At 44.0% G+C, this 27,183-nt stretch overlaps 1 protein-coding gene across 1 annotated transcript in view; it reads right to left on the bottom strand.

Moving 5' to 3' along the window:
• Window positions 1–12,894: 12,894 nt before the first annotated feature.
• Window positions 12,895–27,183, bottom strand: part of PCYT1B (phosphate cytidylyltransferase 1B, choline) — a 32,285-nt gene continuing 17,996 nt past the window's right edge. Inside the window, exons 5-8 of the mRNA XM_056327033.1 lie at window positions 26,664–26,742; window positions 23,335–23,477; window positions 20,994–21,182; window positions 12,895–15,840 (exon numbers count right to left, since the gene is read on the bottom strand). Of these exons, the coding sequence (XP_056183008.1) occupies window positions 15,760–15,840; window positions 20,994–21,182; window positions 23,335–23,477; window positions 26,664–26,742 (492 nt within the window). The 3' untranslated portion in view covers window positions 12,895–15,759. The remainder of the gene's footprint in view (window positions 15,841–20,993; window positions 21,183–23,334; window positions 23,478–26,663; window positions 26,743–27,183) is intronic.

Genomic DNA, 27,183 nt, shown 5'->3' with positions numbered 1-27,183 from the left:
CTGAAGAGTCGGAGTCCTTACCTTGCAAACTTTTATCTGTTACAGTCAGTTCGGGAATTTGTATGTGAACAGTTCATGAGTTTGCAGGGCCTGAGGTTCTGTGGTCTTCCCTACAGTGCACGGATACATCGTGGTGGTGCACCACGTTGTTTTGACGCTCTCATACGTGTGTCTGCGAGTGCTACCATAGCGTTCAGAGGTGGAGGCGCTGGGGCAGCTGCTGAAGGCTGTCTGACTCGTGAGCTGGTAAGCGGTGCCCTTCTGAGCCTGCTCTGCAGCAGGTAGGAAGAGGGAGTGTGCCGATGGGGCTGTCCTCTTCTCTTCCTGAACCAGACTCATTTGACCCTGGCGAGGGGACCTTTACGTGGCACGGTGAGGGTGTAACGCCTGTGGCCTCCAGAGCAATCATTTCCCGTGACTTGCAGGCACTGCTGCAGAGAAGGCAAATTGCTGTACGAGCGATACAGCTCTGCTGCTGGGATGAAATCGGAGCGTGGTTTGACTGAAACACCAGCAGGAAGTCACATCTACTAAAATTCAGTCACTTCTGCCCTTGCTCATAACTTCTTACTGTTTTTTTAAATTCAAGTTGTGTATGTTTTCTAGTAATTGCAGAGTAGGGCTTGCTTAAAAATAGAAATTTGTGATTTTCAGACTAGAGTGTGGTCAGTTTTTCCTAGAACATTACCTAAAACATTCCAAGGAATAAGATAGTTTGTGTAAGTAGCTGAGTTTCAGCTTTTGTTAGAAATCATATTTTGAAGTAGCAAATCCTGACCTGGTGCTCCTTTTTGGCTGTATTCTTACACATGGAGAGGGAACAGAAAGAAAAAAAAAAAGGATGCAGGCATATTGAACTTGTTTCCATGAAGTGAATAGAAACCATGGAAGCCTGTGGATGAAAGCTGAAGATACCTTGAAGGTTGTTAGATGTATTAGTGACATCTTCATTCGCAAAAACAACTGGCTGGCTCTCAGGACTGAAGTGCTCGAGTACTTGAAAACTGGAATCCCCTGAAATGGCACCTGTTTCCAAGAATCCTGAGCATGCACAAACGCCTCAAAGCAGGAAGCTGGAGCACAAGGAATGCATCTGCTTTCCATTTCCCCAGGTCTGTCTCTGGGCATTACAGCGAGTATGAGTGAGAAGCAACTTTTCTCCTCTCCAACCTTGTCTAGGCAGCCAGTGCTTTAGTGGAGATCCCAGGCGCGCCATAAATTGCTCTCCACTCATTGTCCTCATGCCATGTTTCTACACAGGAGTGTTAGTCTGAAAACTGTTACAAAACAACAGCAGCAGACCTTCGATTAAAAGGGCGTTCTTCAAAGGGTATGCCTGAAAAATGAGGGTGGACGGGTTTTTAATATGGCTAGTTTAACTACAGATCCTGATCTTTTCTCAATTCCTTCTACCTTTGATTGGATTCAGTTACAATTATTTGTTTTAATAGCTTGGGGCTGTTAATTTCAAACTTTCTGCTGATCGAGAAGTATATTTCTTTTTTTATGGATTTCAGATATATGGCCTGCTAATCTTGCTGCAACCTGCTTGTCTTGAGTTTACAGGACACGTGAATAGAAAAAAGTTTTCAGCGAAAATGCTTCGTATCTGTTGTCTTTAGTGATTAACAGAACAAACTGAGCAAGAGATGTTTGCTCCTCGATTTGTCCTGAGAATTTGTAACTTCTACGTGTCCTAGTGTAACTTTTTTGTCCCGTGTGAATTTTTCTGGTGTATGTCTTGAACATAACGTTATTTATCTGCTCTCTAGATAAATATTAATAGATAGTGAATTCTTTCCAAATCGTATACATATTTGTGCTCCCTGATTTTCTGGGCTTTGTTTTGAGGCTAACAAGGGGTCTTTCAGAGTCTGGGCTTGATACAAAATATTCAGAAGATACTGAAACGCTTCTTTTATAACTCAGATGCACAGTCTTTGCTTCTGTCCTTGACTGGTGACCTAGGACAGTACTGAGAAAGTACATCCTGCTGCAGTTGGTGCTACTTCTCGGGCAGGGTTAAAAGCAGGTCCCTTGACACGTGCTTGAAGAACATGGATATTAATTGTAGTGTTCTTGGAAAACACAAGCTGCTTTTTGGCTACGTACCTGACGCTGCTCCATCTGCATAACGTACTTTCGTTTGTCCTCAGTGGCATGTAGAATTTGCTTTGAAACAGGTGTTGACTTTCTCCAAAATGTGAGCAGGTGATCTTTGTGTAGTGTAATCTCGTATTCACCTCCACCCAAGCTTAGTATTCAGGGTGAAATCTTGATGTTATTGACATGGAAGATGTTTTCCCCCTGCCCCTCACCTTTAATAAGCATTTCTAGATCCTTGTGTGTTAGGTACTGCAAAGTGGTCTGGATTGATATAAACAATTTTGTAGAAAACAGCCTAAATGTTTATTGTTAGTATTTCGGTCTTGAGGATAACCATGTCCGATGGTGCAGTGCTCGGTTTGCTTGCGCGTTTCCCGGGTTGCCATGTAGATGCTGTGGTTTCTTACAGCTCATCTCTTCTTCCTGGCATAGTCACCTGCCTTTGAATTAATACATGTATGTATATGTAAATGTGTTTTTGCAGAACTTAAGGGAATGTGATGGCACGTGACAGAACGATGTGTTACTGCGTTCAAAGGTGAGTCTGTTCACAAATGAGGAGCGTAGTTATAAACTGTGTAGTGACTTCAGGGCTGAATCTTGCAAATACTTACGCAAGTAAACAGTGTATGAGAGTACTCCCGCTTAAATGAATCTGTTCTCAGGACCAGGACTTAAGCTGTTGACATTAATTTGAAACAGTGAAGATTTGTGTAACTGAAGTGGCTTTCTAATTAAAAATAAATAAGAAAATTTAAAGTTCACATGCTTTACTTGCAGTATTATGTTAAAAGATCTCAAAAATGGGCACAGAGAACTTGTTTCTTAAATCCAGAGGAGGTTTTATGTGGTATCAGTGGGATTGATGTGCTTGTGATAACCCTGATGTTGTCAAACTAGTATTAATTGCTTTATTGAACTTTTTCCTTTGAATTGAATACTGTTAGGAGGTGCCAGATTGATATTCCTTTGAAGTTCATACCCTCTGTAGATCGTATCAGGGCGTGTTCCCGAGTGCGTGGTGCGCGGTATCCGTGCTCTCGGCTGTCCAGCAAGGTCTGTCCTTAGAGGGTACCTGCTCACTGTTCCACGCTTGCTACCTCTGAACTGTGATCAACATGCTCGACTTGTGTTGGGGTTTCTGATGATGCGGGTAGAAATGGAGTCAATTTGTTCGCAACATTGGCTGTGGGACAGAACTCCCACTGGTGAGCTGGTCTGTGTTGCACCTGGCATCCAAGAGAGAAAGAGGTCTTGCGTTGCCTTTCCTCTGAAGTGGCATTATTTGAATCAGTATCTAAAGGAAAGGTGGAAAGCTAATTTTTCCCGAGATTACTTGGTGATGTTTTAAATTCAATTTTCAGTCTTCTGTACCATGTGTTGTAATTATTCCTAGACCAATATGTGTGTATGTAATTTGTGTATGCCCTTGTTTTCCTTTTTTCTTTGCCGACAGATAAAAATAAGTAAAAACTACATGATGACTTTTTTTAAGGGACCATTCTGGTTTCACACGCTGTGGAGCTTAGTTTGTGATTTGGCAGCCCAAGGTCAACCTCACACACGCCTGCAGAGGGATGCCCTTGGAGAGCTACAGTTGGGAGCTCAGAGTAATTTTAGATAAGTGTTTTTCTTGCTTATTTTGTCACAAAGCAGTTTGAAATCTTCGATGGAAACCTACATTTGAGTGTTACCGTGTCCGTCCCCACCCACCCCAAGATCTATTATTAATACCTCAAACATAATTTATTTTTTGTTAAGCTGGTTCTAGAACCATATATAAATGCAATTGCTTCTGTATTGTATTACTCTGAATTTTCAGGTACATTTAATCTGATATAGTTTGTGTCAGATTTCCAGGTGGATTTTAAGGCTTTAGAACTTTTAATGTCTTTCATAAATGTATTTTATTCCTGTCAGATGCAAATCTTTATGTAATGCTTATTTCCACAAGAAACTCTAGTTTTATTCTGAACTTAACTTTCAGAGGTTCTTGTGGCACAAGATTTGTCTTTTAAAAGATAAAATCATGTGCTAACTTAATTGAACTTCACAATTCTTGATTGTGCTGTTGTACCAAGGACCTTATATCAAAATACTTACAAAGATAGCAGTTGTATAGAAAATAAAATTGTACTTGATTTGAATGGAAAAATTAAAACAGGAATTCTTTTGCTCATTGTAATTTTGTAAATTTGAAGATACCTCTACAAAATAACAGAGCTGCGAAAGAGACTGGCTTTTTGAAAAACTAGTCACTACAGAAATTACTCTAGGTCCATCACTTCTGCAAGTAACTTTTCCTGTGCTATTCCTTTCTCTATACAGATAAGCTCCCTTGTTTCTGTAGGTTTGTAGCTTGAGGCAGAGGGGGAAAGTGAGGAAGTGCAGGTGGGAATGTGTACCCTAAAGTTTTTTGGGGTAAAACTTGATTTTCTCTTGTTGTCTGAGAAAATTAATTAACCTAGTGACTCTTGGTTTACTCTCTCTTTTAACTAGTATTTATTGCTCTTTTCTCAGAACACTGAGGTGAGAAAAGTTCAGGCTTCTTTATCTAGAAACGGCTGTTTCTGAGTGACTGCCATAAAGAGAAATTATCTGACAAGAACCCCAGATTCTCCTTTTCTCACTTTTGTAGAGGAATCTAGAAATTAATACAGTTTAAGAGCATTAAGTTGAAACAAGTATAAACTAATTTCTTGACTGAGAACTCGGCCATCTGAAAATATGAAGTAATATTTTTAAAAAATGAGCTTTGTTTCGTGTTCTCAGAATTACTGGTTTTGAGGGAACACACAGGCTTATAAGCAGAAAATGCGTTAGCATTGGCAAAACATTAAAAGCTGAACTGCAGAGGTTTTGTGCCATCCATATGTGATGTATGTTTCAAACTGCTAAGATTCAGCTAGACTGCTATGGTTTCACTAACCATTTTGTTATAATAGCGTGTGTTTTCCTTCAGTTTTACAGACTTTACTGTTGATCAAGATTTAATAACTTGATTTAATAATTCCCTGGTTTAATATGTCAATGCGAGTAACAGAAGGGAGTGTTTAACCCCTTGGATCATCAGTGTTATGCTGGTAACAGCCACGCAGCTTCACAGCACTTCAGGCTGCTGGTTTGCACGAGTGTGGGACTCAGAGGGACCAAATCCAGTGAGACACTGGAGGTAGGGATTGAGCTACCTGTACTGCAGCGCTGATGCTTCCTCTGAAGTGACTAAAGATGAAGCCTACAGCTTTAGCCACTCCCAGTATTTCTGTGGAGTGTGAAGTTTCCTTTAATGTTTGGTGTGAATAGGGATTGCCTCCAGTTCATCCTTGCTGCTTGGAATTTTTCATCTTCTGACATGGAAGCAGCAGGAGCTCCCACTGCAGAGTGAGTTATTGGAGATTTCTGAAACTTTGGTGGCTGATCGTTCTGGGTACATCGGCGTGGTTTGTCACCAAACGTTGTTTTCTTTGAAGTGTGTGAGCACCTTTGGGGTTTGTTTTTTCCTGCTATATAGATCTCTGTAAAGTTTCTCAGATCGTTCTTTACATCTGAAATATCTGTTTAAAATAACACCCAAGGCTTCTATCTTGAAATTTCTTCAGTTTCTCATGAAGTTTTATGTGGTTTTATGTGTGTTCATAATTTACTCAAGAAAATGAAAAAGTTTCTTACCAAGCGATTCCAGAGCAGGAAAATGCCTGGTGACCCAGTTTGCTTGACTCATTAACTTTCTAAGTAATAAATGAGGCTCCAGTTGGTCAGAATTTTGCCAGAACTGAGATGATTTTCTTTCAAAGAATTTATTTTAAAACTCCAGATGAGAAGAAATCTGTGTGTTGTAGTTTCTCACTGCTTATCATTTGCAATGATGGGATACTCACAGGAGCTGAGTGGTCAAGTAAGTAGCTCAAAGTTGCACAATCTTTCAGCGTGTACCACATAATATTTGACAGTAGCTGTCTGTAGAATATGAAGCAACTTGTAGCAGCAGCAGCATAATGAAGATTTACAGCTCTAGGACACAGGCTTACGTGGGAGAACAATTTGTAGTGAGGGATCAGTTTCTCATACAATTCATGCCTCCTTTAGACTACTTTAGACTCAGTATTTACATGTGTTACTTTGAGTGGGAAGAAGTCTTGCAGTAGACAATTTTTAAATGAAGTCAGGCATATAAAACATGTCAGGCATACTTAGTAGGAAAAATTAAAACTTTTTTTTGTCAGATGAGTTTATAGTCATCTAACTGTGAGGCTCTTTTTACTTTAAGCTTTTGTACCATCTCCTCTAGTACAGTGAAATCGAGTGTAGTAAAAAACACCTGCTGTATTTTGTCTAAGAGCATCAGCCATTCCGAAAACCTGTTAGAGCAATCTGAAACCATTTTCCATCTAGTGACTTGGATAATTTTTTTCCTTTGGCCCGAGCTATCCCCCTTTGTGTCTCCTAGTCCAAAGGCAACAGGCATGTCACTTTGCTTCTACTAGTGTGCAACTAGGAGATATGATTTGAAAGTTGTAAGATTTTCTTTATTTTCCACTGCGAATTCTTTTATTGAAATTAATAAATGAGCAGGCACCTGTAAATATGCTGATTTAAAAGACTTTTTTCAGACTGAAGCTTCAGTTCTTCCATTTTTCAAGGTCACATGTTGCCTGTGTTTTGGCATTAGAAAGCTTTCAAAGAACAGCTTCATTAAAACTTCCTCATGGCTACGAAAACTGATGTCAGTGGTTAAAGTGTGGGAGCCCTCCTAGCAGGCATGGGGTTGCCAGTGGTATGCACGGCTTCCCCTGCGCTTTCTGTGAGCACCTCCCTTGCCTGATCTTTATTCTCTTTTTATTTGCTTGGCTTTTCATTCTTTACGTTAACAAATCTCTTTGTAGACTTAAGAATGCTTGGTATAATTCTTGGGGCTGCAGAGGACCAGCACTTAAGGCATGGTTAGGTTTGCGTCCAGGTAGAGGAGCCTCGGGTTCCGTGTGTGCATCCGAGTCATGGCTTTGGGGTGGTTTCTATGTCTGTAGATGTTGGTGGACTAAAGGTTAAGTTTTACCACCAGAGAAACAATACTTTTTCCTCCTTCATTGTCAGGTATGGGCGCCCATTGCAGTAGGTGGATGTCCGTTGTCAGTATGATGCTGTAGGCCTGAAAACTGCCCGCTACATTATGCGCTAAGTAAAATGGCCATCGCATATGTTATAATGTACAAGTTTACCGGCTTTACAGAATATTTTGTGACTATTCATTTGTGAATGGATGAAGAGGTTGGAGTTATGCTTTGTTCCAGTATATTTAAATACATTTTGTCTTAGTGTTAACTCTGTGCACTTAATGATGGAGAATGCTAGCTTGCTAAATACAGTGTTTTACAGCAAGAGAACTAGAAGTTTCTAGATTTTTTTTAATGGCATATGAAAGTATTTTATCAAAGTGCTTGACACACAACTGTCAGTGATCAAATATATAATTAATTTCTAACTTTTTTTCTTGTTGAACAGTTGGGTAAAACATGCAAGATCACCTTGGGCACTTCCCTGTAGATAGAATTTAATTCAGTTAATGAAGTCAGTTCTGCAGATAGCATGGTTGTACCACCACTCTGCATAATGACTGATTGCATTTTAATTAGCTTCAATGTAGTTTATCTTTGTTCTTAATGACAAATTGACTTGAATTCCCAGAAACTGGAAGTTGGAAAGTTTCAGAATAGGGTGCTTGACCTCATGGCATTATTTTTTTCTTGTGTTTCTTTAAATGATACAGACTGTGAACACGCTGGTGTTCCCTGATGGTTCTCCACATTCTCTGTGTGTCTATGATACAAGTATGTGGCGTGGGGTGGTTTAAAGAAAAGGTGCTCTTAAGGAGGAAAAAAACCGCCCAACATTAAAACATACCACCCAAGATTTGCTACAGTTCTTGGATTAATTTGGAATCAGCTATTCTGGGGGGAATTTTGTTAGCTTTTATGTGCAGTTTTCTATTTGCATGTGAACAATTGGATATTTACAATGCCCTTTTTGTTCTTTTCTGGAAAAAATGCACTCATTTGGGAGAGCCCTTTTAGATAACCAAGGTGGGGGGGAGAACCCAACCAAAAACAACCCAGAATTTTTTTCTAAGAGAATAGTTTCGTATTTTGTTTTGTCATTTGGCTTTTAATTGTGTATTGTAGCAGTGCAAGCTCAGGACACTGTAAAAAATGAAACTAGTGAACTTTTGAACTGATGATATAAAATACCTTAAATCTGGCCAATTAACAAAGCAACTAGGTTCCTACTTTTTTTTTATGCTTTAGTTTTGAAATTAAAAAGCTAGACTAGTATGGCATATAGTACATTTTAAAATAATGCAGCCCTGTAGGTGTTCAAAGCTAGTCACTTGTAAAGAGCAGGTTGTAATTAATTTTGTTTCCCTAAGTGGATGATGGCTTTGTGGTTTGCAGTTACTTCATTTTACAGAAAACCAGGGTTTGTTTTTAGGGAAGTATATTTGCAGAATGATAGAATAGGGTTTAAAAGTACCACAATGTGCTGAAAAGGACATCGTTTATTGTAACAAAGCTTGTCTGGAATTTGAAATACGTGTGAGGCTTGACCTGACTGAGCATGTAGCCTGGTCAATGCTGACAGGTAGGACTTTCCTTTTGAGTGTGCCTGCCTTCATATGCTTAGGCACAGGAATAATTATTTTGAGATAACAGATCATTTTCTTCTTGATTAATACAGTTGTACATTTAAAAACTAATTTATTGCTAGGATTTGTAACTGAAATCTGTGCCTTGCAACTGTATTTTCGCTTCTGTTTGCCACAGTTCTTTAAAAACAAAAGCACCAAAAAAATCTTCAGATTCTTGGATCCCCAGTCAGAGGGGTTTAGGGTTCACTGCACTGTTTGATCCCTTAAGACCAAACCTACCAGCCAGATACTGAGGCAGCATCTGCCCACCCTGACGAGCTGCTTTGAGCCTGTCACTGCTGCAAAGGAGGTGCTGCTCCGGGGTGTTGGGTGCTGCTCCGGGGTGTTGGGTGCTGCTCCATTTGCCTGCCTTGCAGACGGGTTTCTGAGCATGAGCTTTGTCACACCAGCGCTTGTCTTCTCTGTTGGTCAGGGAATTTCAGGCTGCTTTAAGCAGGGGCGGAATCCTGGTTCTTTCCCATGTCCTTGCTGAAGTCACAGTTAATGGCAGAGAATTGGGCAGGGTGGGGCTTTGGGGGCCCCCTCAGCTGTGTGTCTGGGCTCTTCCAGGTGTGTACTGCTGTGTGGTGCTTATTTAACATAATTTACTGGGCAGCCTGCCTATGGAAATGAGACATTTATCCAAAACCTAAATATACGTGGAAAGGTGAGCTACCAAAATGATGAAAGGAAAATATTGTAGGTACTCAGAATCCTGGTGACTCGACAGAGGTCACGTGTTTCATGTATAGCACAGACCATGAAGTTATGACCGGAGAAATTTAGGATCAAGCCCTGTAACCTCTTAATCCTTTTAGGAGGGGGATAGCTGTCTCCTCATAAGGGTGAAACTGCCTTTTGAGAAGGGTTAAAGGAGATGACACTTTCAAAGGTGTAATTTCCTCCTTAAATTTGTTTTGCCCTTTTGTCTTCTGGTTAATTTTGCCATATACTTTGTATATGGAGCAGGCTCTTGCAGTTGTGTGAAGGGCAAAACTGCCTTACCTAGCTTAGGAACTTGCAGTTCGCTCTTTCTTATTAAAAGGAAGGATTGATGCTGTTGGAGAGAATATCCAAGAAGGGATGGAGATCTCAAGTGCAGCAGCACTGTTTGAGCTGAAGAAAGGTGTTGGCCCAACCATAACCTGGCCATGGAAAACTGCTGGGGCAGGGGAATTCAAGCTGCTTATTTGAGAAACTGGTTTTAACGTGGGAGCCTGCTGCGTGCAGCTGGGAGGTGCAGCAGCGCCTTGTCATAGGAGAAGTCTCAGTTCTTGCTGGAGTCTCAGTCCCATGTTTCCTGACTAGCACGGCAAAAATTCAGTCCCAAAGGCTTTCAGCTGTTTGTTTGTTGTGTATCTCTCTCCTCTCCCTCAGACTATTTGAATTAGAAATGCTAATGCTGCCCTTGCTTGCCACACCAGGAAAGGGCCTTCCCTTCTGGAAGAGGGCAGAAATGTCTGTGTGCACCTGCTTGGGAAACACATGTTGGGTTTTGAGAGGGGTGGATGGGAAATCTCTTCCAATAAAATCAGAAGAGTTCCTAACAGCTTGCTGCCTGAAAGGGCCTCCATGCAAGAGGCAAAGCCCTAGGTCTGTTTTCTAGTCCATTTTCAGCTCTGTTTTAGGAGGAGAGTCAGAAGTCTGCACCAGACTCGAGTGAAACAGCTGCTTAATTATGTGCTATCATATAGGACTCTTCCTAGGATGGTTTGTTATCCTTTTTTTTACATGCAGATTTGATGTAGTGTCACTTCCTTCTGCTGAGCTGAGTTGTTGGGTCTGGTGTTGGATTCAGGGGAGTTGTTGGGTCTGGTGTTGGATTCAGGGGACCTTCTTGTTCCTGAGGGGGTCTGACATGCTCTGAAATAAGAATCTCCTCTGACCTCGGGCTGGGCTGAGCACAGCATGTGCTCATGGGGACGTGGCACTGGGCACCCACCAGACAGCTTCCATTGGCAGAAGTCCTTTTCCTGAGGCTTTGGAGGGGAAAAGCAAGGATTGTGGTTGAGGAAGCAAATCCCCACATACCATGGGCCAAGAGGAATTTAAACAGCTTCACCTTGGTTAGCAAAGGCTCTGGAGTGGGGAAGGTGGTAAAGGATCCGCCGCTGATACTGGACTCCAGCTGTTTTATAGTCATCTCAATAGTTACTGGCCACTAGTTTGAGCAAGTTGTGAAGCCTGTCCTGCCTCCTGGTCAAAATCGCCTCTGCCTTTGCAGGGGGAGAGAAGGTGGAAGGGGACGGCGTAACTTCCAGCGGGATGGCTCATAGACATAGAAGGGAAAGCGGTGTGGGCAAGGAGGGGGGCAGCAGCAGTCAGGAGAGCGCAGAATGGGCAACGTTTGGGATTTATTACGGCCATACCACGATAAATGGTCCTAGCTCTGAGCTGGTTCCCTTAGGAAGTCAGGATTCCTTCAGTTTTCCTGTAACTTTATTTGAAATACCTGTTTCCTGTTGTTAATTTGTCCGACTTCCAGCTGCCAGTACTGCTTTGTGCTATTCTAAATATTTTTCTTGAGAATTACATCCCTGCGGTATTCGGAAATAATTTTTAATATACACAAAATGATAATCTGGGGTTTTTAAATGTTTGGTTATCTTTCTTGAGCCTTTTCAGTTAAATCATCCCTGTGAGTGAGCTTGCACAATGTGTATTTCGTGCCTAAAAATTGAAGAATTTTAAACCGAGAAAATACTGTAGATACTTCACACGTGCTGGCACAAGAGCTCTGCCTTGTGCTGCAGGAAACCAACTCTGCTGCTTCAGCCAGCTTTCAGACATTCTACCTGTTCTGTATGGGCTCGTATGAATTTAGAGTTGGGACTTTCTGACCTCCTCCGGTTGTGCTTTTTGCTTGTGTTTTCAGGTTTCTGTGGTGCTATGAAATACCAGTTACGAAACTGAAGATGCTTTGCGGTTCATGCTGCTGGATTTAAAGCTTGTTCCAAATCCGTCTAACACGGCGCTTGCTTGCAGTAGGAGAAGCTACCACAGCGTGCTGCAGCTCTTGCTTTGCGTCCCTTTGCCTGGGAGGGCCTGGCTCTGAGAGAGCTCATGTCTCTGGCTTTAGGTCAGTCCCGTGCGAGCAAGGGTCCCTCGTTGTCCCTTCCCAGAGCGCAGTCGGACGATGGTCCCTCTCCGTGGGGCTGTGGGGGCAGCTCAGTGGCAGAAAGCAGGACCGCAGCTGGGCCAGCTTTGCTGCTCCTGGGAGCACATGAGGATGTCTTGTGTGTCTCCCAAGTGATGCAAGACACCGCCCAAAACAGCCCCAAATCCACCTTAATGAAACTTACATTACCAGGGAGCGTCTTGGTGTGGGCTCTGTGCCTTTAAATAGTTTCTCTGCCACGCTCAATGACTTTGAAATGTGCTTATTCCATAATTAAAAATATCTTAGCTGGGAAGTCCTAAGGGCCCATCTGCTGGTTCAGCTTCTCTCTGCCTGAGGCAGGACTGTTCAATAAATAATCTTTTCTGCAGCAGCTGCAGTAATACCTTCTATCTTACAGAAAAGACAAAAGGGATAGAGAGAAGCAGGAACATCCAGGCATCAGACTGACTTAGCTGGAGGAAGGACCAAGTGCAAAGGCCAGTGTCGGGATTTGTCCCTGTGGCTGACGTTTGCTGCAGTTTTGCATGAATCTGGCACAGCTGCACAGCGCCTCGGCACACACAGAGCACCGCTGCTGCTGGGGACGGTTTTCAGAAGCGGAACCAGGATGGCTGCAAAAGCACTGCCTCTTTCTTCCACTTAAAATAGTGGCTCCTGAGTCTACTGCTGGGGGGCGGAGGGTAAGGGAGGTCTCAGACTTGCTGGTGTCCAATTCTGTGCCAGCTGAGGCAGCATTTCCCCACCTTTACCTTGCAGAAAAATGTGGGTGAAGGCAAGGGGAGAGGTGATCCTGTCTGAGCTGAGCCCAGCAGTAGTAACTCAAGCAGCAGGATTTTGGGCAGGTTGGTGAGGCTGCTCTAGCAGCATTTGTGGAGGTGTAAAGCCCTGGGGCGCAAAGGATGGAGATAACGAGTGCTATCCGCAGGGCTTACGCTGGGGTTTGTGTTTGTGTCCTACGGTGCTATAAAATGAAGGTGAGAGGCAGCAGTATCTGTTGTACGTTGTTTATTTTTCATGTGGAGCTTGGCTGATAAATAGGACTGAACTAAAGCAACACTCATGAAAAATAAAACCCAACCATGACTCAAGTGCAAAATTGGCCTCCACGTGTCCAGAGACAATGAGGTTCTGGTTTGCTGGAGACAGCACATGGATATTGGTGTCTGTACCAGCAGGGCAAAGGCTTCAGCTTATTGATATCCTAAACGCAGACGGACACCCGGTACAGTATATGGCTTTGTTGCTGGTTAGCCACCTGTGACTGAGAAACAGCTTCTGTTCAGAATAGGTCACTGGTGAGTTTTTCTCCAGTTCCTATGCACAAGTCGTGGTGCTGTCTTCCACTCAAACCACTGAATAAAGGCTGCTGAACAGTAAGTGCTATGAAATTAAAACAAACAAATGGTAAAAGCCAAGAACAACAAACCTGCCCACCTCCACTGCATTTGGACATGGCTCGTCGTAGGAACAGCACCAGTAGAGAGCAGACAGTTCCTGTGGTGGAGTGATGGTAACAGGAAGACTTGAGACTTGCAAAGGAGCAGAAAAACTAACGAGTGCATCCCAGGTATGAAATTACAGTAACAGGTTGCCTAAGGCTCAACAAGGTCTTAATTGCATCATCCCATGTGGCGCACAGCTGGTACTAGCTGTAGCTCTCCCTTTGCGCTTTCCACCCTATTCCCTACTCGCTTCTTTTTGCAGCTCTGTGAAGGAGGAACTGGTTTGACTCCAGGGGACAAAGCGTGCCACACGATACTATGTACTTGGTCTTGTGGTAGTCTGAGAAGTGTCTGGCAAAATGCTCCCAAAAGAAAACCGGTTACCCTGCAGTGGGGGAGGGATGGATGAATACTGTAAGAAATGTAAGGAATGGGGCAAATTTGGTGCCTAGTACAAGGGTCTGTAATTTACCTGTCTGGAAAAGTTACCTGCAAGGGAAGGAGTGAAAGGAGTTTACCTACTAGGTCACTCAGCAAGGTAAGGACAGTAGCCTTGAGGGGGATGGCTGCAGCAGGTCCTACCGCCCCCTGTGCTCAGGCACTCGCACATCTTTGTTCCCTTCAGTTCTTCCCCCAGAGCCGCTCAGAGCTGCCCGCAGCAGCCTGCGTGTCCCGATGGGTTTGCAACCCCAGGCATTTGGGGCACAGCAGCCATTTCGCTGCTGCGACGCCCTGCCCAGGCTGCCCGAGGTCTGTGCCCAGCAGGCTGCTGGTGGGACAGGCAAGGTGGTGGCAACCTCTACCTCGCTGGCCTGGCACTGAAGCTGGCGCTGGGCTGGAGAGCCTTGAATGTGCCTGTGCACCGAGTCAGGCTTCGGCAAGCAAGCCTGGGAACAAAATGGCATCGTTGCTTTGCAGCCCTACCACGGCGATGTGCGTGGCTTTCTGAGCTGTGGGGCACAGCAGCCTTCGGGGCTGGGGGTCCCCCATGCCCAGAAACCCTGCAAGTCTGCAGCCACCTTGCCAGGTGCCAGCTGAATGCATGTCAGGCGGGTCTGGCTTTGCTGAATGGGAAGGAGAGCAGCTAGCGCATTGAGGGGGAGGGAAAGCTTCATTCGTGCTACTTTTCTGTGGCTTTGCTTGGGGCTGTATGGGTGTCAACGGACAGAGAAAGAAAATCCGCGCCTGTTTAAGAGGTTTCCATTGTTTTGGCCAACTTTTTCTCCACGTTAAGGTAGAGGACTGGCCTCGGGACTCTGCAGGGACAGGGTATCTGTGAACACGTTTTAGAGTTCGAGAAATCTGTTTAACCAGCTGAGTAGCATGCAATGGCAGCAGCACTGTTGTGCCCATTGTTTGGCAATAGGTAGCTGGGAGCTGCAGATTTCCTAGGAGGCCACATCCCAAGGCCATAGGATACCACATGTGTTTTTTAGAATTCCCCAGAAAAATCACCAGTGTCTTCAAACTATCTTATTTCCTACGACACCACATTCCAGCTAGGGCTATTTTTTTCATTTACTTTTTTGCCTCCGAAGTGCAAAGCCAGGGAGCAAACCAGAAGTTACCAGGTTCAGGCACTAGGAACATGGTGAGCAATTTGATAAAGCAAGTAACAGCCTGACTCTTTACATACGCCCCGTACAGACGCTTGGTCAACAAGCAGCATTCAGTAGCTTGAAAATATTAAATGGATTTCCACCAACTCAGCTGGAGAGCTCTCCATTTCACTGGCACGGGCTTGGGTTCTGGGGCAGATTTCATTCAAAAAGAAAAAAAAAATACAGTATTTCCTGTTTCTCAATGCATTTGCTGCAGCCTTCCTTCATATGGCAGAAGAGCTCAAAGTTAGCAGAGTCTTGTACAACAGCATCTCCTCCATCTGCAGGCCACAGCTGTTGCTTGCCCATGTGCTTGGTCCCAGATTGGGAGCCAACAAGGCTCCTCTTGCCAGCCCCACTCGGTGCAGAGTTCCCTTCCGCACCTGGCCTGGCCGCAGCAGCTGTAAGCAGCAAGACATGGAAAAGGTGTGTGTTTCTGCCAGCCCCTGGTCCCGTGTCTGGCAAGCACTGCTGGCCGGGCCTCCAGGCACCCTGAGGGAGTGGGATGAGATAAGCTCTTCCTGAGATCTCCCTTGCTGTGCTCCAGTCCGTTTTCGACATCTCCCAGAGCACATTCCCTGCTGTCAGAGATATCCCTGATGTTCCTCATGCTTCTCCCCATCCAGTGGTTGAGTTCACAACTTGTTCCTCTGTCTCATAGTTAAAACAAAATGTGTCTTTATTTTACTTTTCATCCTCGTCTCCCTCGCTCATGCTGCTGAGGGAGGCAGAGGCAGCTTTTGGAGAAGAGGGAGGGGAGGCTTTATTGAAGACCCAGGGTGGAGATGGAGAACGGGATGGAGAGCGGCTTCATGTAGGACTGCTGTTTGGGCTCCGCCGGGGAGAAAAAGCCTGGAGCATTCGGTCACGTCGTTCCTGGAACATCTGCTTCTGCAAAAGCAAAGTAAAAAGATGCTCTTTGTAAGCGTGGGAATGTCAGAATTCAGGTGTCTGTTGAAAAGGGAAACACATGCAGGCTCTATGTTCTGCTTTGGGCTTTGTCATTTTTGCTTTGTAAAGCTGAGTGGAGGCCTGCCAGAGCTGGTGGGGTGGAAGAGACCACCTTTTCAGTCAAGCAATCTGCTAGGCTAAGGCAAATGTTGCTACTCGTTAGTGCGTATGTGGCCTTGCATTAGGCTTCTGGGCTGGGTTACAGATCTGGCATGTACTGCGCAGCTGCTGCAGGCTCCGTGGAAAATGCCAAATGCGAGTGCCTTGGTGCTCCTCCTGGGGATGGGGAACAAGATGTCTCAACCTTGGCTGGAGTACTGGGTGTCGGATCGCAGGCGATGCTCGGCTGGAAGGGAAGAGCCAGCCCAGACAAAGTTAAGTTGCTGCTCGGGTCTGAAAGCAAAACACTTCTGCAGAATGTATTCTGTGTTGGCCTGGTTGGGCAGCTGCAGTCCACAGCCTTTCTCAGCTTGAGTTTTCTTTCTGTTCCTCCTCTCCTTCCCCCTGCAGCGACTCTGCTCTGTGATGACCTTCCTCCCAGCCAAGGAGCATGTGGCTGCCCGTTCTTGCTCTTCCCCTTTTTGAAACTCAGTATTTGCTGCCAGCGGAGGGGTAGATGCTAGGTTTTCACATGAGGTTTCTGGTGTTTGCTAATCCCGGGGGTTAACAATTGAGCACAAATATTAAACTCAACTGTTCTCTGTGAGCTCCCTCACCCAACTTCTATCTTTGTCACATTGGCCTTTATTAATTAGTTTTAGAGCCTGGATGTTGCTGTAGTGCAGCACGACAGAACAGTTCCTGCCTGGAGCCACGCTAGCGATGCTCTCATGCATAAAAAGCCACAGTGTGTAGCCTACCCCAGTGCTACTACTAGGTCCAAAATAGTCAAGACTTCCTAAAATCTCGATAGTTAGCAGATGGTGGTTGCTCCTGATAAACAGTGCCAGGAGGCATTTGGATGGGGGGAGGGCTTCTGCTGCTGAGAGCTGGGAGGATGTCACCAGGGCTGGCAAAGCCCTGGAGCCTGTTTGAAATTCAGTGGTAGGAGTGCAAAATTCCCCTCTAGATCACAGAAACAGAGGTTTTGTTGGCTTGACTTAATCTGCTTCACCCTTTCACTCAAGATAACCCCCAACAAAAAATGTTTGATCTGAAATACCTTTTCCTGGCCAAGCAAAACACTTTGACTCCATCCTACCCCAGGCACCTCACCAGCCACTTCAGAAAGCTCCGTGACATTGCAGTGCTTCATCGTTGTGTGGTACTGATGCTGGGGGAGATCAAAGTGTCCCAGTGTGGCTGACATCCCACATGGCGGGGTGGTGGTGGTGGGGGGTGGTACTTGACTGTACCTTGGGTCACATGGACCAGGGATGGAAAGGAGAATGCCACCTTCCTGCGAAGGCCCTCAGCCAGGTTGCAGGACACCTGCTTCCCAGTCCCTGCTTTAGTAAAGTTTGTTGCTTCAGCAAGCTGGTGCACTTACACCTTCAGCAGAGTAAGTACCCAGACAGTCCAGATTGCCTCCTGCATTAATGCTGTGACCACCAGGTTGCTGGCTAAAATCACAACTGCTGCAGGAGGACAAGGAGGTGCAATTCACCTGCAAGGTCTCCCTAATGGGGGGTACTCCTTGGGCCGCTGGGTGATGAAGAAGTAGAACAAACGTTAATGACTTCCTTGGAAGTGCCAAAGGGTTAGACAAGGCTGGGTGCGCTCTGGACTTTTACAGGAGGTGGGAAAATAATTTCAAAGCCTTGGTTCACGCAAGTGCTGGTACACTCAACTAGTTTAGGAAGATAACTTTTTTTTTTTCCGGCAAACCTGGGCAAAAATATTTTGCAGATTTCTGAATTTTATTGCCTACATGTTGATACTCCTTTGCTTTACAAAACAAGTGCCAGCTGGGTGTTACAGAGGACTGCTATTTTTGAGCTGCTGATTCTTTCAAGGTTGTGCTCGGGTCCAGGCTGCATACATCCAGTGTAGCCTAAACAGTGTCCCTGGGTGTTAGCTGCAACCTGTAAGACTTATCGAGCCCCCACTGATGTCTGCGGCGATGCAGCCATTTCCCAGTGCAACCAACCTGACCCTCTGTGCACTGTGGGAGGCACACCTCGTCTGAAGGGAGACTGGCACAGAAACCTTGCCCTGTGAGCTCTGCTTTCTCTCTGCTGACCTGACACGCAGCTGCCTGCTCATATGTGTCTGAGAGGAGGTGGAATGAACTCCCCTGCTTTCTGCTTCCAGGGAGCTGCATCTCTGCCATTAGGGCCTCTGTGCCGGGCTACACAGTGGTCCTTTCTCATGTCAGAACAAAAAGTTTCATGCCACATTAATCATTGTTTCTGACCCTTCTGTGACTCTCCTGCAGAAAAAATGCATACAGGGGATTGCACAGGTGGGCAAAATTGCCAATGAATTATAGACATCTTGACATTTGAGAACTGATATTTTGACCTTTTTCACAAATGGAGGTGTTTTTTTTGTGGGTTACGTGGTCTGTCCTTTTAGAAAATTGATGCTAGCATAAAGAGTATTATAATAATTATTTGTGAAATAATAATAGCATATTAATGGCATGCAAATTACTGATCTAGGAATCCAGCATGCCCATAACGATTCCTGTACTTTTAATGTCAACATTAAAAGCAACATCTAACAAACAGTGATAAGGCAAATTAATGTTAATAACAGTTTTGACACTAATAGCAAGCTATCGTTATTTTAAAAGTCTTTTCCATTGCCAAGGCTTAAACTGATTTTAAAAAAGCCGTACCACCTCTCAGCTCGCTCTCACCAACACTTTTCCTAAAACACTGTGAGGAGATTTCACTCCACTTGTTCTTAGCAAAGGTCTGTGTGATTGCACCAGATTTCCTACTCTGTGGTCAACCACTAACTCAGGAAACAGGAGGCAACCCCCCCAGGTCTTAAAAGACCTTTACAGAACAGCTTTTCTCTAATCTAATTTGGTAAAATGTTTTATCAGCAAAGGATTTTTAAAAAATGCTATCAGCGTGCACTGTCGAGTGGGTAAAGCCAGGGAATGGGATCAAGGCTTTTAACTTTCTCTCTGCACAGCCAAACTCATCTCACCCCCTGTGGGTTTCAAGTGCTCTGTTAGCATTAGTTTTATTTATTCAGCACCTCTGGCCACAGGACCACCCCTCATGTGGGGAACACTCACCAGGCTCTACGGTGAGTGACTTACAGAGGAAGCTTCATGTGGATGTGGTCAATGCAGGTAAACCTGGGCTTTTCATCAGAAGAGCTACCCTCTTCTCCTCCCCAAGGAAAATTATATTGTCAATGAACAAACTACTAAATAAACTGTTTGCTTATATGGCTGGGAGCTGTGTTATTCAGAGAGTACCTGCCTTTGCATGGGACTGATGTAGCTGTAAGGAGATTATAAAGATGTGGCCTCTGTTCTGATGCCTTCGCAGCCTAATTTGAGGCTCTTCTCAAATGGGCGGTAATCAACACAGCAAGTCATGGCACAGAAAAGATGAGAGCACCAGTAAGAGACAGGTACTATGTGCTTTGATGGCACCAAATTGTGACACAGCTGTGATGTGGCCTTCTTAATTCACAAGGGGTCTGTGACTCTTCCTGAGGGTTTATTTATAAAAAAATAAATAAAAATAAAAACTCTGCTGAGATCCTTTCAACAAAAGGTACCTCTTGTGATGGGAAGCTGTTCAGGTATAAACTGGTAAGAGTGACCTGAGAGACCATTACATGTGTTTTGGATCTTTAAAACTACTCAAATAGTATCTGCTTTATGCTAGTCCTAAACTGTTTTTTTTTATAGCTTGCTGCCTCTATTGATATTTTGCTTCAAACTGTAATCTATGAGCAGTTAAAGAGGCTTTGCACAAGCCTCTTGCAGAGTTTTCTTTCAAGTGAGGAAGGAACTGCATGACTGTCCGCACGTCACAGTCAGAAAATGTACCTCTAGAGCATCTTGCTGTTCTGTGGGATTATTTCTCTAGCTCTTACTCTGCTCCTCTAAGTTCACCCTGCACTGTTTGCTGCTCTCCTCCATGCTTGCTCACATTTCCTTGGACAGAGCAAAAGCTTCATTTGGAGCTTGCCAACTGGAGCAGCATGTCCAAAACGATGCCTGTACTGGAGGGTCTGACTGGGGCCTGGGCTTTTGCCAGAACACAGCTGTCCAGCAGCCTGTTGGAAATGGACCAACTCCCAACAGGAAGGTCTTAGAAAGTCTGTTCAAACAAATGATAAATTCTACATTCAAATTAAGCTTTGCTACTGGTTTTGATGTAGTAAAGGGAAGCAGGACAAGAAAAGCTTCTCAAGCTATCAGAACTGAAAGATGAGAGCCAGGACACTTTTGGGGCTCTGAAGTGTCACTAACTCACCACTCAGTGCGTGACTTTGGTTTGAGCAGGTAAGGCCCTGAGGTTTCTCCCCAGAAGGATGCTGTTGCAGACTCTCAACTGCCTTTCTGTGGCACTGGGGACCTTTGGTAAATGGGCTCTGTGGAGCCAGTGCGTACTGAGGAGAGCTTTGAAAGTGTTTCAGTTCCACAAAAGCCCTCCCAGCAGTCAGTTAGATGAATCTGGCCACTTGACATATAAAATAGTCTATTGGAACTTCAAATCAGTAGTCTTTAGAGTTATAAAACTGTCAACTACTGCTGAGTACAGAGCATGAAGAGAACTAGTGAAAACCTTTTCAATGGCCTTGTTTCCCTCACCACCTCCGGTGTATGATTCCTTCCTGATGTCTATGTGGTCCCATTTAGTGCTAACAGGGACAACGGGCTGTATTAGCCTGTTTGTTCATGTGTTGCTGTTACGCAGCTCTACTGAACGCAGTATCACATTCAGCACTGCACCTTAACAAAAGACAGAAAGCATACCAAACAAGCAACAGCCAGAAGTGGCAAATCCTCCTGTTGCAGTACTGGTGCGTGTTACTGGATTCAGCAAGCAGGTTTGGTGTTATCCTACTGGACTGGCTTTCAAAACAGGGACTGCAGCAAACGACTCTGCTCTTGGTTTGTGTTACAAAGGAGAAACAAAAAGCACTCAGACTTCCTCAGATGGCAGAATACCTACCCAGGCTCCGTCGGGTCCAAACAGCTCTAAAAAGTTGCCAATAAATTCTCTGGACTTTTCTTCCCATTTCTGGATGAGGTCATGGCTCTTCTCTTCTACTTTGTAAACAAATTCTTTTGATTTTTCCTCTACATTCTTGACTTTTTCTTTCACTTTGTCCACTTGGTTTTGCAAGCGATATTTCTTCTCCTGTTTTAAAAGTGTAGACAGAGATTAATATATAGGGACTTGGAAATAATTAGCCACTGACAGTTGAGAAGAAAAAAACGGCATTAATGTATTCCAATACATATGGCCTTGGTTAATTATTCACATGTTATTTTTATAAATGCAAATTTAACATTTGTGGAATGGAGTGCAGAAGGTACATATTGAAAAAACTGTCTTGTGTGATTACTGTTTAATCCACTACATGAATCTTTCCATACTTTCAAAAGTGAATGCACTTTGAAAATTATACAAATCTTGTGAAAGATACAAGTGAGAAATTAACAGCTGAAATTTAGCAGTAAGCAAAAGGCAGATCTCACTGGGCTTCCTAGCAAGAGCTAGGACTTGCAGTGGACTCACTGCTGTGTTGCCAGCTTGGATGTTAACTTGGACCAAAATGTCTCTTTCGTTTGATTTCTGTAGAGCAAAAGGAAAACTCTTTTCACCCCCAAGCCTGGCTAATACAGGAGCCTCTCGCTGCAACAAAGACGTGTGTAGGCCAGTGGCTTGTGGGCAGCAAACTTCACAGAAAAGAGAGCAAACGCCTGTTGCTAAATCCCACAGAAAGAGGGACAGAGAAGATAATGTTAGGGAGCTCTCGTTCAGCCAAGTATCTGAAGTACTTCAGGGTTAAAGTGCTTTTGTCTTGAAACATTTCTGTGTTCCGCAAACATACAGTACACCCTTGAAGGTGTAACATAGAAGCACAGATGACTATCGGCTTTTAATTTCCTGTGAACTGCATTTAATGGGCTCTTGGATTTACTTTTAAAGCAAGTACTGCTTGCTTTAAAACACAACTGCTGAGGTGTGTTTTATTCTACCTTGTTAATCACTAGAAGAAGAGTCTTTGCAGGCCACAAGGCCAAACAAAATCCTCAAGATCCAAATAAACTGAACTTACTTTGCACCTCACAGTTGACCAACCCTTCTTTTAAGGAAACCAGCACTTTTCTGCCTTGGTGAAATCCTGTGTTTTGATTTTGAAACACACACAGTCTTTGGTGCAAAGTAGTGTTTCTGCGTTTAAATTACTACAAGCTAAATAACCAAATATCAGGAGGGACTTCAGGATACATCAGTGTCTGAGACTGGGGAAAGCATACCTTATGCAACAGTATCTTAACCTCAGAGCTCTGCTAAAGGATAAATTTGAGAACCTCCAAGGCATCCAGCACGCCTTAATTTAATAGATATTTGCCATAGTGATCCTTCTGGGTGGAACGCTTAAAAGCAGGGTTTTTTAGAGGTGTGGAAGACCGGAAAAAAAAGCACAATGAAATAAATATTTATGCCCTGTGATCTGTGATTTATCTGCCAGACTTCAAAATAAGGAAAAGTAAACAAAACCCTCGTGTAATGACACAATTCAGTCCTTCACAAGGGGGTTTCCCAGCTCCAGGGAAGGAGGTGGGAAGACCTGCTGTGAGCCAGCCCAATCACAAGGAAGATTTTGGTTATGTAGGTTATCTCGAGGCCTTAAGACTTGAAATAGAAAATGAAGGAAAGTAAACTTTCAGTTCTGTTAAGTGTTTACTCCACACAGGATCATAAGGTGCAGTTCTGTACATGGAAGCTTAATAATTAGAGCCATCCCTTCAAATGGTGCTCTTGCCCTATCTATTGTGGCATCGTTTATGTACCAGCTTCCTAACATGCTTCCTCGTCTTTTAAAAGCCATTTTAGCTACCTCTGGTAATCTCACTGTTCAGCAGTTGGTTTTGGTTTTTTCCTGTTGCATTGTAGAGAAAGTTTGGGTATCAAAATTTTTGCTCTCTGTGCTGCCTTCTCACAATAGGAATAAAGAAAGAAGGTGCGTCTTGGGTGAGTGGCTGAGAAGCATGTGGTGGTGGGGTGGGCTCCTTCCTAGTGTGTCATTAGGTCGCCTACAGCTCAGTGAAGAAGGGAGAGCAGCAGCTTTGTTACAAACACAAAAGCCTAAGATGGAAGTGAAGCTGCTAATTAACAGGAGCATTTAAAACTACCCTCAGCTTACCAGTTTCTTTTAAATGAAGTTCTTGCCAGCTATTTTAAAAGCAGCAGGAGGATGATATCCTTTCTTAACCCTTACTCTTCATTCAGGGCCCTATGAGAGAGTGTTTCAGAAGCAAGTGCAGGTAGGCATACTTACATTTATAAAACTAACATTCAGTTCTTTGGCGGTGTATCCCCGTTGGAGGTTACGCCGGGCATACACATCATAGTCCCGGACAATCCTTGTGATGATATCTGATGTGGAGATACCTTCAGTCCTCTGTGTTGGTACAAACATTCCTGAGAAAAGTGGGAAAAGAAAGCCTGCTGAGAAAGCATGGCAGGACCAGACACTATGGCAGGTAGCCATAGAACACAAAAACGCCTGACCAAAGGTAAGAGATTTGCAATTCTTCCTCTCTTATTTACTAATTCTTTTCTGTCATTCCTGTGTGAGCTTAGGGAAGGCGCTAGGTTGCTATACTGTTCATTTTTCCTCGAGCTTTCAGAAAGCTAAAACTTGCCCTCTTCACAGTGTCAGCTGTGATGTGGAAGTTAAAGGAGCTCCCAAGCCAGGAATGCTAAACCTCGCAGTTGTGGCAATTCACTGAGCAGTTCTTTCCATAAGCGTAACCCTTATTTAACGTTATATAAAGGAGTCGGGGTGTGTGTGGCTTGCCATTTGCTGCTCTCCTGTGTAACTTCCACTCTTCTCTCCACTCCTGTGCTGCAGCATCTGACTCTGTTCTGCTGAGTAAAACAGAGCAGCCTCTGGTCTTGGCCAAAGCCAGGAAGTGCCTTCAGGTAAAAGATGTGTTACAATAACTGGGTAACACCCTGGAGGTGCCAGTAGCTTCTAACAGGAAAGTGAAGCGTAAGCGTAGTGTGAACAAACATGGATATACCATAGGGACTGAGAGGATGAGTCTCCACAGCCCCCATTTTGTGCCCCCCTGGCCATGTCAGTGGCTGCACAACCACTCTCCCTGTTCCGACAGATCAGTCCCTAAGAAAGCTGGTCATTTATTAATACTGCTTGTATTTTTCTCAACACAGCTGAAATATATGTTGCTTTTTAATCGCTCCTCAACAAGATAGGATCACCCGAATTGTGAATGGAAGTCACAAAGGCAATAGCAGAGTGCTAGCACACCTTGGTTTAGAAATTATTTAGAGCTACAAAAAACCTACTACTATCACTTACATGTAATTGCAATATCAAGCTACCGATGAGAGCGAGCTGTGAGATAAGACTGGAAATGGCTCTGCAAAAGAAGTAGTGCTTTGTCTTAAAAGGGTGCTATAGCTGCTGGCAAATTAATCCTCATCTATTCACTTGAAGTAGGCAGGCATTGCTAGCTAATTTCACAGGGTTAGAATAAGATCTGGAGAAGGAATCAGGAAGCTTAGCAGCCTCTTGCGCCTAAACGCTATGTGGTATTTTTCCTTTCTGATTTCAAATTAATACTCTGCTAAAACATAGATTATTTTAATCATGAGCAGAGAGGTTTCCCTGCTTACAATTTTCAGGCTTGCAGCAGTCACTCAGGAAACTATTTTTGGAAGCAGTGAAACCCACTTGGAGCCAGAAGCCTTTATAGATAGAAGCTACAAGAATACATGAGAAAAATCCAAACCGTACCCTTGCTAAGCCAAAAGCAGAATTGTTTTCAAGTAGATGCACAAACCCATGTATGAGGACGTTACCTTTAGTCACTGATTTTGCTTTTGTATGCTTCATGTGTTGGAGTGATTCATATTTTACAAACTAATTGTTCACATATGTGCAGAGGTTTAGTCAGCATGCCGTTACCCAGCTCGCTGTTGTCCATATGCCCCCCCACCCACTGAAGGGAGTGGGGAAATGGGAGCCCGTGGGAAGCTACACAACAAGTGCCACGGTTCCCATCTGCTTCTCGGCTCCCCAACAATCTGATGTGGGAAAATAGGAGTACTGGAACAAAGGAAAATATGCAAATGCATCCACAGCATTGGTCTATTTAAACCAAAACCCTCTAGAAGTAAAGGGGAAATTCACTACTCTAATAATGTTGTTCTGGAGTGTTAGGACTATTACAGCACTGGATTTCAAAACTCTTCACAAATAAGGTAACATTATTCACAGTTTGTATGTAACAAAATTCAGCCATACAAGACTGAAGTCGCTTCTTCAGCATCTCGCAGTGATAGACACAGGCCAGACCACAAGTCCCTGAAGCCGTAAGTCCATACTCTATTCTGCAAAATTTTAATTTCTCATCAGGTCATGGGTGCACTGCACCTGTGCCCAACAATAGCAGAGAAGGATGTGCCAGGTGTGGGCACTCTCCAGCTCAGTCTGGTAACAATGCAGTGACACCAAAGGGCTGCACCCAACATCTTATAGAAGAAAAGCAAAATAGCTGCCTGTCCAGCATGTTCTGTGTGTCCCTCAGTGACCTGTCCTTACCAGAGATACCTTTGCTCCACTGCCTAGGGAAGTAAGCTGGTGCTGGCTCTGAAACTGTAGAACAGCAGTTCCCAAAGGAGGGTTGTGAGCCTGACACTACAGTAAGGTTTGCAAGTGGAAAAAGATCAAGAACCGCTGCTATAAAAAGCTTATTCTTTCAGCTTAGGTCAATACCTGGTCTACTCTGTCATTGTGTAACTTGAGAAGGTCACTTTGCACGACAAAATCACCATCAGACAGATTTGCTCTGGAATGTTTTTAGGCCTCCAATATACAGGTTTATGTAGACCAGGAAGAGGATGGATTTGCCAGGTTTAAAGCAGCGAGTCCAGACAGCAGGAGAAGAAAGGTATGATCAGTTCCTCCTCCTGCACTGTTCACTGTGTTAGGATAGCTGCTGCTGGTAAATAGTGCCTTAACGTTATCTCAGATTTAATTCAGCTTCCTTGAGCTGAAGAGATACAAACTCCTGATGACTTCAGCATCTTCCTGCTCAATGTAATATGGTAGTCAACCAAACTGCTGAATAGTCATGGCAAATGAATTACTGATTTAAACCCTCTGCCAGTGTAGTGAAAAGAACCCTCAGTGCAAATCAGAAATGGATCCTAATGACTCCTGAAGGCTGTCTGTGCTTGCCTGTATTCAGGACTGGGCTGTGTCAAGGAGTCATCAGTTTGCCGTTATCAACAAATGACTGAAGTTGGCTGGGCTGCTGTGGGAAATAAACTCAATTTCATCCATTCAAAGCTCTTAGCCAAGCACCCTAAAAATATTTTAAAAACCCAGATGGGACTCTTTCATAACAGATCTGAATGGCTTCCTGGGGGTTATGGCAGGACTTCAGCCAAGGACATCCTTTGTGGTTTTACGAAGTGAATCTTTCTGCTGAAGTCAGCAATAACCTATGATTAGAGTATAAGAAAACATAGTATTATCTCTACTGCTTCTCTCCCAACAGCTGTGGTCAAAAGACCATAAAAGAATCTAAACTGAGGCTGAAAAACAAGGTGATAAAAATGTAAAGTTGCGCTTACCTGCCTCCTTTATGTGTTTGTATACATCATCCGAGCCAGCGGAGGAGTACGGGATGTCATCGTGGGCTACAAAGTCGATCTGCCAGTGAACAGAAGAATCACAGGCCACAATCACCGAATTTTGGTTCAGTGGGGTTCCTTGTGGAGGATCATCTATTCTTCTCAACTTCAGCTGACTTGCTTTTGACATTCTCATCCTAAAGCTATCATCTAGAATATTGCCTAGATTTAGGCCTACAACTGCTGTGTTGTACGATCAGTTATGAAAGAACAGAAAGCTTGTCTCCAGAAGCACTGTCATTGATGCATTGCTCTGGCTGGCTCTGTGTGTTATTCTGTAGAAAACCTCAGACACCCATTCCTGGTTTTATTGCTACTGGATGAGCTAAGTCAAGTGGCAAAGCCTTGGCTTTCAAAACCATGGAGGCAGGATTATTGATCCTGCCTCCTTAGGGCTGTGCGTATATACATGTATACTTAGTACTGTCACGCTGTTCTTTCGTCACCCAGTGATGTGGAC

Source organism: Falco biarmicus, chromosome 2, assembly GCF_023638135.1.
Source record: "Falco biarmicus isolate bFalBia1 chromosome 2, bFalBia1.pri, whole genome shotgun sequence".
In the NCBI taxonomy this organism is placed as follows: domain Eukaryota; kingdom Metazoa; phylum Chordata; class Aves; order Falconiformes; family Falconidae; genus Falco; species Falco biarmicus.
The sequence above is the reverse complement of the archived record's forward strand: the minus strand, read 5'-3'. Positions and strand labels throughout refer to the sequence as shown.